This window comes from Coenobita brevimanus, chromosome 5 (genome assembly GCF_032717465.1).
Source record: "Coenobita brevimanus isolate Jiangsu-jjx chromosome 5, ASM3271746v2, whole genome shotgun sequence".
Taxonomy (NCBI): domain Eukaryota; kingdom Metazoa; phylum Arthropoda; class Malacostraca; order Decapoda; family Coenobitidae; genus Coenobita; species Coenobita brevimanus.
The window spans coordinates 40,167,008-40,182,589 of record NC_136958.1 but is presented as its reverse complement, the minus strand read 5'-3'; the positions used below and the strand labels follow the sequence as shown (position 1 = coordinate 40,182,589).

Genomic DNA, 15,582 nt, shown 5'->3' with positions numbered 1-15,582 from the left:
ATAATTATGACACTGACTCAAGGTGTTTGTTTTCATGTGATCAGCTGATCATGCTTAATTCCTGTTCAGCTTCTGATAAGAAATCCTTAAATCAAATTTCATTCTTTATAAATAAATAGGACCTGCCAATATTATGGGTATTTATTAATGTAGGGTGAGGATTTCTGTGAAAATTCTTGAAGCAGAAAGGTTTTCTTTCAGCACAGAAGATGATACCACTTTCTTTCTATGCATGTTAAACAAGGGAAACCTATATTCTGTACATTTTAAAATAAAGATGGTCACCCTGACCTGGGCTAATAATGGCTGTTCAGGTCATGACATTTCTATAAGTCAGCCATTAATTTTCTGTAGTCAAACTTCATGGATGGTGTGAAAACTTCCATAAAATGTGGACTCTGGATATTCTGCAGTTGTTGTGGATAAGGTGAAATGTGACATGGATAAAAAAATGAAATGTACCTTTTAAGAAAACTAAAATATTTCACTGTTTCATACACCATACAGCAGAAGCGGAGGTTTTCCTCAACTTAATCACACACAAGTATTATTACTGGAGGACCGTAATAAATGCTGTGCTGCAAGATCCATAGTAACAGCAGTATTGGCATTACCATACCTGTTTGTTATGTCCTGTATCCCAACAAAAGATGACAGCAACATATCAACTCATTTATATTATCAATGGAAAGGTAATGAACTACATGCAACACTTCAGCCGAGTAAGTGACGTCAATTATTGTATTACTGTATTAATAGCTTTCTCTATGATACTCAAAAGAAAAAGAAAGAATGCAGTTCACTTAAAAATGAATAAATATATATAGGATGACAGCTGAATGGGGAAAGTTAATCTACACGGCAAGTAACCATACACCTAAGTTCAACAAGGAAATGAGAAAAACCGTGTCTACCTGGTGTGGTTCGGCATTGTCTAGGAGGGGTTGTCCAGGACTCTGTGGAGGAGGGTTGTTAGCACTAGCATCCTTATCAGCAGCTGGAGCTTCTTCTTCCTCTTTCTGCAATACAACCCCATAATGTACTGGCACTGATTTACTCTGATATATAGGATCTTCATGATCAATTACACATTTGTCCTATGACTCTATATAGCCAATTCCAAAGGCAAACCGTCTCTTCCAGATACACATGTCCTGTGATTCTAAAGTCACACTGTCTCTTCCATACCTTTGTCATCATTACTTTCCTTAAATTTAACAAAAACCTTACAAAGGCCTATATCAAGAGCACTTTAAAATATAAGACTTGAAACACAAAGATTTTTACCTCATCCAAAGTGACAACATCTGGTTGCTGCTGTGGCTGCTGCTGCTGTTGTTCTTGTGGCTCCGGCTGAGGCTGTGGTGTAGGCTCTGGCTGTGGCTGTTCCTCCACAGGAGCCAAAGGGGCTGGAGTCTGGGCAGCCTGGACGGGGGACTGCAGCTCTGCATTGGCATTGGCGGCATCGGAACTTCTTGTCTGTCTTGTTGTAACATTGAGCACTTGCAGCTAGAAAGTAAACAGCAATTTTAAAGTACCTCTCACAGCTAGGGACTACTGGTCCTTACATTTTCATTGAATTAGGATAGACTTTTGAACTATATGGCTAAGAAAGTCTCAAAAAAAAAAAAAAAAAAAAAAAAAAAAAAAAAAAAAATTCAATACAAAGGCACTTTCCTGATTTGAATAAACACAAGCGGGCAACAGCAAAAAACTAAAAAGAAAGTCACCAGAACTATATGGGGCTCAGTATCATACCTCTTCCTCTTCGTCTGGGTCTGGCTCGGGTTGTTTCCTTTTGTTTGGTCGCCCTCGGGTTTTGATGGTCGTTGTGGCCTCAGCGTCTTCTGCTTCACGTACCTGTTAAGTGAACATAACGGTAATTTGTTTTCACTTTAATTTGGCGTGGATTTTCATCTCTTTGCGATTTATTTCTAACAGCTCAAAGGCAGAAAAAGCACGACATAACAGGAAATTTTATGAGACCCAGAGTTTCACACCAAATGCAAATATAGCACAGGTAGCCCTAAAGATTTCTATAGCAATATCATAGTTAACTCAAAAAGTTTTCTAAGCCATGTTCTATTAGGACATCGTCATCATCATTATCCACCAGGAACAACATCTTGCCCACTCCCAGTGAGCATGAGAGAAGAAGACAATGTTACAGCTCTATATCCTTTCCATAGCACCTCTTCATCACCAGCATGCTATTCTGGTGTTCATCTATTGTAACTCAGCTTTCAAGATGTATAGAAGGCAACTGCAGGCAAAACTAAATAGAAAAAATTAGAGTACAACACAATCACCTTACATAACTTTTTGTTTCCTTCACATCTTATTATAATCATGCATATTGCTTTACATACCAGAAAATGTTACCCAACTACAAAATTAATCACCACCTTCATCTTGAGGGTGTCTTTTTGTAATTAATTCTGTCTGATGTCAGACAGCCTCCACCCTCCTTCCCAAAGTCAGAAAGATGTCTCCAGGCAGAAAAATATAGAACAATCTTGGACAACCTCTGTTGTTTGAGAAGATCCTTTGTATTTAATTCTTGCTTACTGTAGATAATTTCATCATAGTAGAAAATATCTCCACAGGCAGAAAGATTTAAAAATGATGGCTGCACACTCTTATACTAAGAAAATGTAATCCACCCACTGCCCATGACAATATACTTCAGTATTTTAAGATAGCAAGCTTTATTATGAGGGTTTACTGTAAATATTCATGAAAACACTTCTTCTAATTTCAACTATGATGTAATAATCAACATTTCCCTAAAAATAAAGGATATATAAAAATTATACTAACCACTTCTAGACTGAGATTCTCCAGCTCTCTATCTCCAGCCATGCCAAAGTCCTCATTAGCAGCAGGCTCTGAGGTGAGGTGACGTTGGTAGATGCGAGCCAGGGTGCGTGCGTAGATGGGGCGACCAGGAAGTGCAAATAATTTTTCCACCCCACCTGTCTCCTTCCAATGCATGAGCCGTTTGGTGGGGGGAGCCAGGTCAAGGGTTGTTACAATATCAGTGGTATCTGACAATTGGGCCTTCATTTCCTCCCCAGAAATGTTTTTCACTTCATCTACAATCAGCTTCCTCTTTCTCTTGGCCCTAGGCCAACCAGATTTTATGGCTGAGGCATCCACTGGTGCTAGGGCAAAGCTCTCTTCCTCATTTTGCAGAAGTGTTGTCTGATCATGCCCAGCCATTGCTTCATCCCCTTGGGCAGCTGGTGGAGCCTCCTGAGCTTCCTCTGGAGGTGCATCAGGCTGCTCTGCTGGATCCTGCGCTTCAGGCTTAGGAGACGAGGGGCGGGATCCCTCAGGGGAGCTTGGGGGCCCAACAGAAGGTGGACCTCCAAATCTGTCTAAATCTGCAGCGGCATCATCATCAGAGTCATCATGTCTCTCTTCCTTGGGTTCCTCTAGACTGGGACCTTCACCAATGGGAGTGTCATCAAAAAGACCACCTTCAAACAATCCCCCAGCAATAATATCTTGGCCTAAATTGCCACCAAAGCCATCATCCCTGATTGGAGCTTCCAAATCAAGAGTGGAAGCATCTGCGCGTGCAGCTGCTAATCTTGAATCCTGCTCCTTGCTAACTCCAGGTTCTTTCTCTTTGTCAAGGGGTGCCCCATCACCAAAGATAAGGCTGGAGTGGTCAAGAGTCTGGTCCATGGCTGAGGCATCTCTCATGATGTCTGGTGGTTCCTCAAATCCAATGTCACCAAAGCTGTCATCTCCAGTAACAAGTGATATATGACCATAGTCCTCCCTCATGGTGATTTCCTCAGCTCGAGACTGGTTGAGAGTGAACTGAGCCTGAATGTCCACATCATTTAACTCTGGCATGCCAGAATCAAAATCATGAAACACCTCTGGGAGAGTGATGGCACTGACTGCTGCCTCACGGATATCCTCTGGCAGGTCCACCATCCCAGGTCGAAATGCCATCTTGATTTTGACAAAAGCCTCATTACAGTCAGCTAAGAGGTATTTGGCCTTGCGAGAGTATATGCGCACCACACCCAGCAACAGGTGCCCCGAGGTGCGCAAGGCCATTTTCACCTGTACATATTAAAAGATCAGTGTTAGGATCTGCACTTCTTTAACAAAATGTCTAACACTATCTACCTATGGCCAGCCACCATAATCCTGTACACATCACTGTATTATTGCTGCTGCCATTGTTGTGATCCCGGGATTCATTTGGACAAGAACCCAAAGAACTATAAGCTCAAGTTTCCTTCTCCTGTAGTCCATACTCTCCTTTAGAGGTACAGTATAAGGTGTGACATGTGGGATGTTTATATAATCAGGCAGTGGAGCTAACCAATATCAGTCTCACCAAAGGTAGGTATCTCTCTCCAGCACCTTACTGTACTAAAATTTCCTGTCTACAAGTGCACTTATTACATTTATGAACATTATTTATACTGTAAGTACTTTTACAAATGAATGGTTCAGTATATGCAGTATCAAGCATTCAGAAAGTGAACATGATTCTGTTTCCATTAGAGTTTTCTTACAAACACCACTCACCTTTGGCTGAAGAATGCCATCAACTGACTTTTCTATGTTAGTCTCAAAAACATGAGCTTTGGTAAGTTTCTTGTCCCAATGGGCTGCCAGCCAAATTCGGGCCAAGGGGCCCTTTTTGGCCAACACGAAGTGTGCATAGAACATACTGCTTCCTGAAATATGTTGAACCAAAATTAAGTTCACAGTTTACCTACATTTCCAGTAAAACTATTTTTTTTCATAAAAGCAATTAAGACAATAAACCTGCTTGTTGAGAAGCCACAAAATATTCCCTTACCTGTGACAACCATCACACATTCTGTACACATTAAACAGAAAATGGAAACTAGGGCAGAAATGTTATGTTTTTGTGAATACTGACTTACAGCATTAAAAAGAATACAGCACTGTAATCAATCCAAGAATGGCAACATACATTACAAACTGTTCCAAGGAAAACTGCATCATATACCATATATAGTAAAACCTCGATATAACGTGCTGCAATAGATGGGAATTTGCATTTATCAAAATCTAAGAGCTGACCAGACTAAATTCTTATGCTGTATATCAGAAAAAGTTCAATAATGCCAGAAGCGGTCTGTACTGCCTGACCATTTCAGCTATGTTCATCACAATAAGGTAAATAAACGAAATGTTTATCAATGTACAGTACAGTATTATTATATATATGTTAAACCATCTCATTACTGAAGTCTATCTATCTATCTATCTATTGCCAGACGCCTCAATCCCGTTTGGGGTGGCCACAAACAAATCGCCTCCAAGTCTCCCTGTCCCCCGCCATTTCACTACCCTGCTCCCAACTCACACCCCCCTCTCTCATATACCTCTCCACCCCATCCCTCCATCTCATCCTCGGTCTCCCCCTCCCTCTTCCACCCTCCACCTCACTCACATACACTCTCTTCGTCAGTCTTTCACCCTCCATCCTCTCCACATGGCCAAACCACCTCAGTGTGTTCCTCACAACGCTTCCTATCACATCCACATCAACACCACAACGCTCCTTTATATCCTCATTCGTCAGCCTGTCTCTCCACGTGACTCCACAAGCTCCTCTTAAATAACTCATTTCCACTGCTCTCACTCTTGACTTGTGTCCTTCCAACAACGTCCAAGCTTCACTTCCGTACGTTAGAGTTGGTATCACAATACTGTCATGTAGTAACTTTTTTACTTCCATGCTCACTTCCCTGTTTTCTTATCACTGCTTTCAAGGAACCATCAACATTTCTTACCTGTTGTACGCTTTCTAGCACTTCACCCTCAAATCCTCCATCCTTACTCATCACACTACCCAAATACTTAAACGTACTCACATTTTCCAATTCCTCACCATCCAACCTCGCTATACATTCACTGACTTCACCTCTCTCAAAGACCATCACTTTACTCTTCCCTACATTCACCTTCAGGTTCCGTTTCTTACACACTCTCTCAAACTCATCCACCAAGCCTTGCAGCTCCCCTTCATCTTCACTCAACAACACAGTATCATCTGCAAACAACAGTACAGGGAGTTTCCAAACACTATCCTCTCTCACCAGGGCCACTCCAACATCCACTACCCTACCTTGTACCTCTTTTATTACCCCATCCATGTACAGATTGAACAACCATGGAGACATGACACATCCCTGTTTCAAACCAACTTTCAAAGAGAAAAATTCACTTAGTTCACCATCCACACGCACTGCAGCCTTAGCACCATCATACATACTCTTCACAGCATTCAACAACTTCCCCATCTACTCCATATATTCTTAACACTTTCCACAATCCTTGTCTATCCACCCTGTCATATGCTTTCTCCAAATCCATGAAAGCCGCATACAACTTCTTTCCCTTCTCTAGAAACTTTTCCACTAAAGATCTAAGAATGAATATCTGATCTACACAACCTCTTCCCCTTCCTAAAGCCTCCCTGTTCTTCTCCAACTAATTTCTCTGTTCTTTCTCTAACTCTGTCTGTAAGTATCCTACCATACACTTTTCCTATTATACTAAGAAGACAAATGCCCCTATGATTACCACACACTTCTTTTTCCCCTTTTCCTTTGTACAAGGGAATAATTATACCTGACTTCCAATCCTCCGGGACTCTACCTTCCTCCCAGGCCAATCTGCACATCTTCCACATCCATTCTACTACTATCTCTCCCCCATGCTTCAGCATCTCACCACACACTCCATCAATTCCTGGGGCTTTCCACGATTTAACTTTCTTCATTGCTTCCACAACCTCTATCCTACTGATTTCTACCTGTCTTCTCACCTCCCTCCTTCTCCCAGCCATTCCCCAGCCACTTATACTCGCATTACTTCCATCCTCTACGTTCCACAATTCCTTAAAGTGTTCTCTCCATCTGCTCACTTTTTCTCCCTTCTCCACTAGTAATCTACCATGTTTATCTTTCACTCCCCTGCTAACTTCACTTCCACCCTGTCTTACTCTTTTCACTTCTCTCCAGAAAATTTTCTTACAGTCCCTCCACTTTACACTCAAATTCCTTCCAAATTCCTGATCCACTCTCTTCTTACTCTCTCTTACTAATCTTTTCACCTCTCTCTTCCTTTCCACATATAACTCTCTCTTCTGCCTCTCAACTTCTTCCACGCCCCTATTTCTCATCCATTCATTGTATGCTTTCTTCTTTTGTGCCACAGCCTGTTTCACCTCTTCAGTCCACCACGCTGTTCCTTGCACCCCCCTCCGTCTTCTCTTCCTTCCACACACCACATCACATGCTGCACATATTTCTTCTGTAAATATCTTACACACACCTTCCACGTCTCCCATCTGCTCCAATTCATATTTGCCCAATCGTTCCTCCACTTCTCTCTTATACTCTGCCTTTTTCTCATCCTCTTGTAACCTTTCCACTCTCCTTGCAACTACTCCTTCCTCTCGTCTTTCCCTTCTATTCCTCCATCTTACTTGCATCCTAATTCTGGCCACCACCAAGTAGTGGTCAGAAAGGCCACTCCCCCAACCTCTATAAACTCTTGCATCCAATATACATCTTCGCATCCTTTCATCCACACACACATAATCAATCATTGCCTTCCTTTCATTCAGTTCACCACCCACCCTTCTCATCACTCGCCATGTATACCTTTGGATCATTTTATGCCTGAAGAGGGTATTGGCTATTACCAACCCCCTCCCAGCACAGATGTCCACTAACGCACTCCCATTCTCATCTATCTCAGCAGGCACACCCCACTCACCAACTATTCCATCCACCTTCACATTACCAACTTTACCATTCATATCACCGATCAAAAACACTCTCTCATTCCTTCCAAACTTTTCCATGCACACTTCCACATTTGTCCAGAACTCTTCTCTCACTCTTCTAGCACGATCTTGCGTTGGCGCATACACACACACAATCGCCCACATTTGTATTCCAACTTTCAACTTTACCCACACAATCCTTGACCCAACTGATCCATACTGTCTTATGCTCTTCTTCCATCTTTTACTCACAACTATACACACTCCTTCCTTTGCCCTCTCATTCTCATCTACTCCTGCACATATACCCCATCCATACTCCCATTCTCTCACACTTTCTCCTCTCCATTTTGTTGTAAATGTATAATTCAATACAGTACTGCAACGGTAGTGAAAGTTTAAAAACCGTTGGTGCAATCTGGACTAATATGATATACTGGAAAAAGTCCAGGTTAGCAGGGGGAAGTCCAGATGTCGCTTCTATCAGAATGGCTTGGGTCCCAATTAGTCCGTTATAGTGAGGTTTTACTGTAATGTAAGTTCGACTGAAAACTGAATTTTCTGTGGTTTCATTTGGTGCATTTTATGAGTAAATGTGAGCAGAGATTGACCTGGAAATTTACATACCCATGCCCTCTTCCACCTTACACTTATAACACCCATTTTTTGAAAATTATATATGTACAATATATATGTATAGTGTATATATATATATATATATATATATATACACAGTACTGTATATATGTATGAAAAGGGTATATCTGAATTAATCTGAAGGAGGAAGGAGGTGAGGTAGGCCAAGAAGGTAGAAAGATATGGTGGATGAGTGTGTGAGGAAACGAGGTATGGAAGTTGGTGAGGCTAAGGGACTGACAAGAGATCAAACTGGCTGGATGAATTTTGAGAGAAGCGCATGATCAGCGATTTGGCACCTCTTTTTAACGTGACAGCATTTGTATGGCTCTATCGTTTAAGTACCGGTATATGGGAAGCTACCGAACGTGGTTAAATTTTTTGGTCTATCAGATGGAGCCAGGATTCTGTGGGCTTGAATGATGTGTGGCAAATTGAAATGGGCAAACTTTAGCTGTCTGGACGTTGCTATTCCTCATCCTACAATAGGGTGGGAAAGGAGGTCAGAATGATGATGCTGGATCTCTATCTATACTGCATATAAAAAATCTACCTACAGGGTATCTACAGCCAGATGCTATGATCCCACTTGGGGTGGCCACTTGTCTTTGAGTTAGTTGTTTTATGGGGAGGGGCACTAACCTTCTGCCACCCCACTCATTGACATGTATGGGTTGGTTATATGGTTACCACCCAGCACTGTAAATGATTTCCTGGCTTACAGGAAACCATTAGGCTTGTCACTCAATGTAAAGCAATCTGAGAAGGAAAGAAGAGTAATAAAAAGTGAAAGGAAAGATGGAGAGAGACTGACAAATGAGGAAATGAAGGATATGTGGTGTGGACGTGGATGTGATAGGAAGCGTTAGGAGAAACACAATGAGGTGGTCTGGCCATGTGGAGAGGATGGAGATTGAGAGACTGATGAAAAGAGTGTATGTGAGTGAGGGGGAGGGGGGAGATTGAAGGAGGAGGCCAAGGATGAGATGGAGGGATGGAGTGGAGAGGTATACAAGAGGGATGTGAGCTGGGAGCAGAGCAATGAAATGGTGGGAGACAGGGCAACATGGAGGCGGTTTGTTTGTGGCCACCCCTTACGGGATTAAGCCGGATGGCAATAGACAGACAGACAGATAGATATTGGATTAGTTAGGGCTTTAGCCTAAGTAAGCAGATTCCTGGTACTGCTTTGCCTACTTTATAAGTCAGCACAGTAATATCTTCTCAGTCTGGGTTTGTTTTATCAGTAGCTTTTCCGATCATTGCAGTTTTGCATAGTATGAAAACCACCATTAAAGTATCTCAATACTGTATATGGAAAAAAAAAAAAAAAAAATCTTGTAAACACTTTCATGTCTTCTGATGATGGTGAAAAAAAAGTATAAGTAACAATAACTATAACAATAATAATATAAAAGAAATGGCATAACATGAGAACTGCTACAGAGAAAGTTAAACTGTTCTCTTCCATTGTGATGTTATCAAGGAAAATTTTTTTAGTACCTGTACTATATACACCACAGATACTTATATAATGCTGGATTTTATATGGAAAACTAACATGTACAAAATAGACTACCTGAAAACCTGCAACAGTATGGTACCTTTACGAGCAATTTTACCGACTGGATGCATCAGCATGTCAAACAAATCCAGGAATTTTTTGTTGGGATCATAATGGTCCCATAATCTTCTCACTGTGTTTTATGAGATTATATCATCATTTGGGAGGGAGGGAGGGAGGTGAGGGGCATTTCCTTGATGAAGAAGGTAGGTGGCTGTCCTAGTCTGGGTGGCTTTCAAGGTTAGGTTTTGTGGCAGTCTGCATGGTTGTCACAACAGGGTCTTAGGGAGGGTACGGGTGGGGGTAAAGCTCTCTTGTACCCATTGTGTTTGTTAAAGTTTCAATACCGTAATTTTTTTTAACGCTCTTTTTCCTCAGAAATGCCTTATTCTGCCATGGAGGGAAGAAAACTGCAAAACTGGGCATTTCTGATATATATATAAACATAAAAAGCATTTGAAACATGAAAACCCATAAAAAATAACAAAAATAAAAATTAAAGGGATAATCTAATAATAATAAATAATAATAATAATAACACAGTAATGCAGAATTCAGACGTGCAATTAGAAAATTATACGGTATATACCACCAGGAAACCAAGGTGGGAGCTTTGCTTCTCCAATCCCCCTGGTTATTATAATCCACTTCAGTGTGCATTCTAACATGTGCATGGAGGGGAAGGAGTGCATTTAAGAACACTCAGTAATAATCACACAACCATGCAATGGCGAAGGTATCGGTTGGTGTAATCATAAAGTATTTAGTACTTTTACTGTATGTGCATCAGACAAGAGACATCCATATAAAAAATAAGGATAATGTTTACAAAACCATAACACCAGATTCCAAAGAAATAATAACAGGAATCAATACACCGCACAGTTCAAGGTCAACTTTCTTCTGTGACATTTTATCTGGAAATAAAAAACAAGTGCAATATTGTGTGGTCTTTAATGTGACAATGCTGGCAGCTCGTTTGTTTTGTCCATCAAAGGTGGTGGTGCATTATGGACATAAGCAGTATGTTTTTGTTTTTGCTGGTGCAGTATGGTCCGGATTCAGCCAATCTAAGGTCTGGAAGTGGGTCTGTCTCATTTTGAAATATGAGAGTCAAGATGGACTTTGGTGATTAAGGATAAGAATGGAAATTGTTCTTGGTTTGGCTCAAATGACACCAATCTGGCTTAGGTTAACATTTAGGTAGGTTAATGCCTAAAATGGCTTGAAATGCATTTTTATGTTTATTTTCACCCAAAAAAAAAAAAAAAAAAAAAAAAAAAAAAAAAAAATGGGGGGGGGTTGTAATTTTTTTTAGTCCCCCACCTCCCCGAGTTCTCTGTCTGATGATGCCATTAGTGCTGACTCAGTTGTATCATTTAAAAAGTCTCTCCACTCACAACTAGGTCAAAGCTTGTTCAATTTTATTGAATAACTAGCCTATGATTCATAATCTGAAGTCCTTTTAGCAGTGTAACTATCCTGCATATGGCACAAAACTCAGCCCCTACTCTCTTGTCTATTCTGGTGATGAAGTGTGTAAAAAATGGAGCTGGCATGCCAGCAGGTATGAGCTGCCCTAATAGGAGCGTTCGCATGAAGTGGAAAATCTGCCAGACACCGCCAGAAACCGTCTCGTTTTCGTTTTGACGGGCTAAGGGGGTCTTAGTTAAACTTCAGTGTTCTTTTTCTGATTGATATTTACGATATTGGTTAAGCAAATACCTTTAAAAAAATGTAAATTACTCTTACTTGTGCATTTCACCCATAATATCACCTAAAAATTCGTATATTTATATATTCTTCCCTAAGAAGGTTAGGAGAGTATCTGCCAATAAGACTGTTGCTGGACTGTAAGAAGCAAAAAAAGCGTAAGAATAATGACATTCGTATATAATCTGACTTGTACAAAAAATGGCAAAATATGGTCTATCCATAGTTTAATATTTATTAGACTCTAAAATGTAACGGCGAATCGAAGCCTGGCGCTGCCAGACGTACGAAGCAAGCCAGCTGATGGAGTATGTGAGAGTGAGGAAAGACACAACTGTTTTGGTTTGCTTGGAAAACTTGTTGTACCAGAGGCAGCAACTAAATATCAACATGCTTTCTTGAAGTGAATTAATTTTTATTCTTACTCTCAGGGAGTTTAATGTGTTAGTATGAATTATAATCAACTATTATTGTTGGTTAAAGATATACATATATATTTCTATGCATGCATAAACCAGGCTGCAACTGCTGTGAAATATTTTTTATATTGCTATATTTTTTCATGCTGCATTGACAAAGCACTGTTTTATAGAGAAGAAATAGAATATTTACATATTTTTACAATATATAAGATGCATGAAAAAGGCCATTCAATCATTGCCTGACATGATTTTTTTTCTGTCCGAAAAATTAAAATACTGGTGATATCTGGCATTTCTCCAGTCGCAAGGATAGCTCCTATTCTTGGAAAGCTGATTCCTACTGAGCCATACTGTTAAACTGTAAAGGGGTAGCCAACCATGTGAGGGGAAGAATTTACCCTTATTTCAATTGGCTGACGTTTCATCTGCAAATAAAAAATAAGCGAGATAATCTGCGGTCTGTAATGTGGTGATATGGTTCTGTAAACATGTACCACAACCTAGCGATTGCAGTATTGTTTTGGTTTATTTCAGTTTAGCCCGTCGGGTATTCCAGCCCATTTTATGACATAAACTCCTCAAATAAGGGAGGGGGAGGGGGGTTTCCTCCATGATATTTCCTTTGCAATTGTGTCTTTAAGGTGTTTTCAATTTTGTCGCATAACACTTCGCCATACTGTGACGCGAGACCTTTACCTTGCAATGGGTGGAAAATTATGAGCTCTGATGGTGCTGCAACCTGACGGTCATCTTGGAATTGCTCGACCCGACCTGACCCAAAAGAAACAAAGATGACTGGGGATTACCCGAAGTGGCGGGTGTTTAAAACTAACCAACGAGAGTTCGGTATTTTACCCGACCTGACCCGACCCCACATTTGCCGAGGTTGCCTGGGATTGTCCATGTCGGAAAGCGGCACGCATTTTCAAGATGTCCTCGTGTCAAGACTCATACATACAACTGAATGGTGGTTGCACCACTTTAAGGAGTGGGTCAAGTGCCCTGGTATTCAGGCACGCCATCGTAAACAGTACCCGGCAAGATACAGTATCTGTTTATCAAACAACATCAGGGAAGAGAACTCTCAATGCTGCAAGACTGAATCCCCTGTAAAGTGCACATGGTCAGGGCAGGGTGGTGGTACACACCTCCAGTAGTGCTGAGCCTGCCGAAGCCAAACTGACATTTCTCTACAGTAAGTGGGTCTGGTTAGTACTTGGATGGGTGACCGCCTGGGAACACCAGATGCTGTTGGCATAACATTCTCCCTACATGTCGTGGGGTTGGTGGAGGATTAGTGCCCCTCCCTGCAAAACAATTAACTCTAAGCCCTTGGCAACCCCGACTGGGATACATGGCATCTGGCAATGAATGAATGAAGTGGCTTTCACAATTAATTTAGGTTAGGTTAGGTTGTTAGATTAGTTTTGGTTTGGGGGGGGGGAAAAAAAAAGTATTTTGTTTGATTTACGAAGTTTTTTGTTTCGTATTTGACTTCGACCCCATAAAGGGATCAGGGGTCATTTGCAGCATAATTTAATCTAAAAATCAATAAAAATAAGGGTAAATCCTTTCCCTAGTGGGAAAAAAAAAAAAAAAAAAAAAAAAAAAGTAAAATACACCGACTTAATTAAACCCTCAAGGTTCCCTAATGTGGTGATTCTCGTTATTAGAAGGAATCCAGTATTATGGTTTTGTAACAAGTACCAAAAATAACTGTAAACTAAAGCTCAACAATTACAAAATATACTTTATACTCCATAAAATCAAAGCAATACACTGTCAAATAATGTATCACCCTATTAAAAAAAAAAAAATACATTCGCTTAGCTTAGTGAGAAAAAATAAAACACTCCTGTCAACACTTCACTCCAATATGAAATTAATGTGTAGCTGTTCTCATTTTAATTGATAAAAATTGATCCAAATGTATTTTTACTGTCGCTGCTATATATGACATTACCACATCCACTACCAGAACATCTCTAACGTCAGCAATAACACCAAAAGTCACTGCATTAAAACCGAAATCTTTTACCAAACCACAGGACAGAATTCCAAGAAATTTTGCATGATATGGATCCAACCCTAAGGTAGCATTTGGTCTTGACAAAATGGCCTCAGGTAGAGCCTATTCCACCCTAAACCTTTGCTGCCAAAAACTCTGCCATGATGTGCATCCATATATTGACCAATGTACAACTATCCACCCCTGACAATGTTATACAGTACAAAATAAGCCCAAATAATGAAAATGGCCAAGACTGTAATTACAATCAGAAGTGAGCTCCAGTTCGAGGAATGTTGCCTACATTAAAACACCTACAAATACGCACTGATACACTTACCTTACTTCTTGCACCTACGAATAACTGTAGTGGGTGTTCAGAACCGTGTGGTGCTCCACCTGGTACATATATTTAGCTTTTGGCGGGAACAACACAGAAATATAGCCGCAATATTGTGATTGTTTACATCCGCGGCCAAGGCAACTTCAAGATGGCGTCCACGGACACTTTTGGCGCTTGGTTTGAACGCGGAACGACTCCGTTCAGGGTAACAAAAGAGCATCACTATTGGTCTTCCCCAAGAGTCGCAATATATTTACGGTACCTCTCATCTCTTCTCACAGCCTACCCTTATACTTCAATATTGATTCATTATACTTATATATATTTTCGCGGGAATTTCTTATATTTAAATTTCTTGTATTAAAATTTACTTGGTGAGAGGTACTAAAACATACGGAGGTAATGGTAACGTACCAGGAATGTTTGGGAGCATGTACAAGGCCACGGTAATAGTAAATGAAAAGAAGTCATCCATTCTTTCCTAATAATTTAAAGGAATATATGCATGGTTCCCTATTTTTCACCTCTTTAGCCCGAGGAGTTTCCCAAACTTCTTACTATCACCTGGTGGCAATATATATAAATGAAAATAATGGGAGCCACTGATCTGTATGGGTTTAACAACGTTTCTATTTCTGATAAGCAGTGTGGTGATGAAAGCTATATATGTATGCGTTGGTGGACTGAAAGAACATAATGAGCAGCAGAATCAACAAATGATATACTGTAAATGGATGGTTGTAGCAGGCTATACGTATGAAAATGCGTACAGTACATTAAAAAAATGTAAATATATAGGAGTCACCTCCATGCATTTTCTCTTTCACGTTTCCCCCTGTTGTATCTTGCGATCTGCTGACTCATGCAGTTTGAGAGCCAGCCTCCGTCATTTTTTTTTTTTTTGTCGGTTTCTCAGTTTTTATATAACTCCATTCTTTCTGTACCACATATCCAGTCCTCCAACTTTTTTTTTATCTTTTTTCTTTTCATGTGCATTCTCTATCTGCCATTTGTACTACTGTACATTACCTCTTTCATCAACACATTGAAAATCACATCCATTTCTTTCCAGGTTCATTCCTGTACTTCTTATTC

General features: G+C 40.4%; 1 protein-coding gene across 2 annotated transcripts in view; it reads right to left on the bottom strand.

Moving 5' to 3' along the window:
* The window catches only part of vtd (RAD21 cohesin complex component verthandi), a 29,465-nt gene extending 14,865 nt beyond the window's left edge, over positions 1-14,600 (bottom strand). For both annotated transcript variants that reach the window (XM_080271080.1, XM_080271087.1), the window contains exons 1-6: positions 14,485-14,600; positions 4,558-4,709; positions 2,821-4,083; positions 1,759-1,860; positions 1,288-1,509; positions 915-1,019 (exon numbers count right to left, since the gene is read on the bottom strand). In XM_080271080.1, coding sequence (XP_080127206.1) covers positions 915-1,019; positions 1,288-1,509; positions 1,759-1,860; positions 2,821-4,083; positions 4,558-4,701 — 1,836 coding nt within the window. In that variant the 5' untranslated portion in view covers positions 4,702-4,709; positions 14,485-14,600. The remainder of the gene's footprint in view (positions 1-914; positions 1,020-1,287; positions 1,510-1,758; positions 1,861-2,820; positions 4,084-4,557; positions 4,710-14,484) is intronic.
* Between the last annotated feature and the right edge of the window lie 982 nt (positions 14,601-15,582).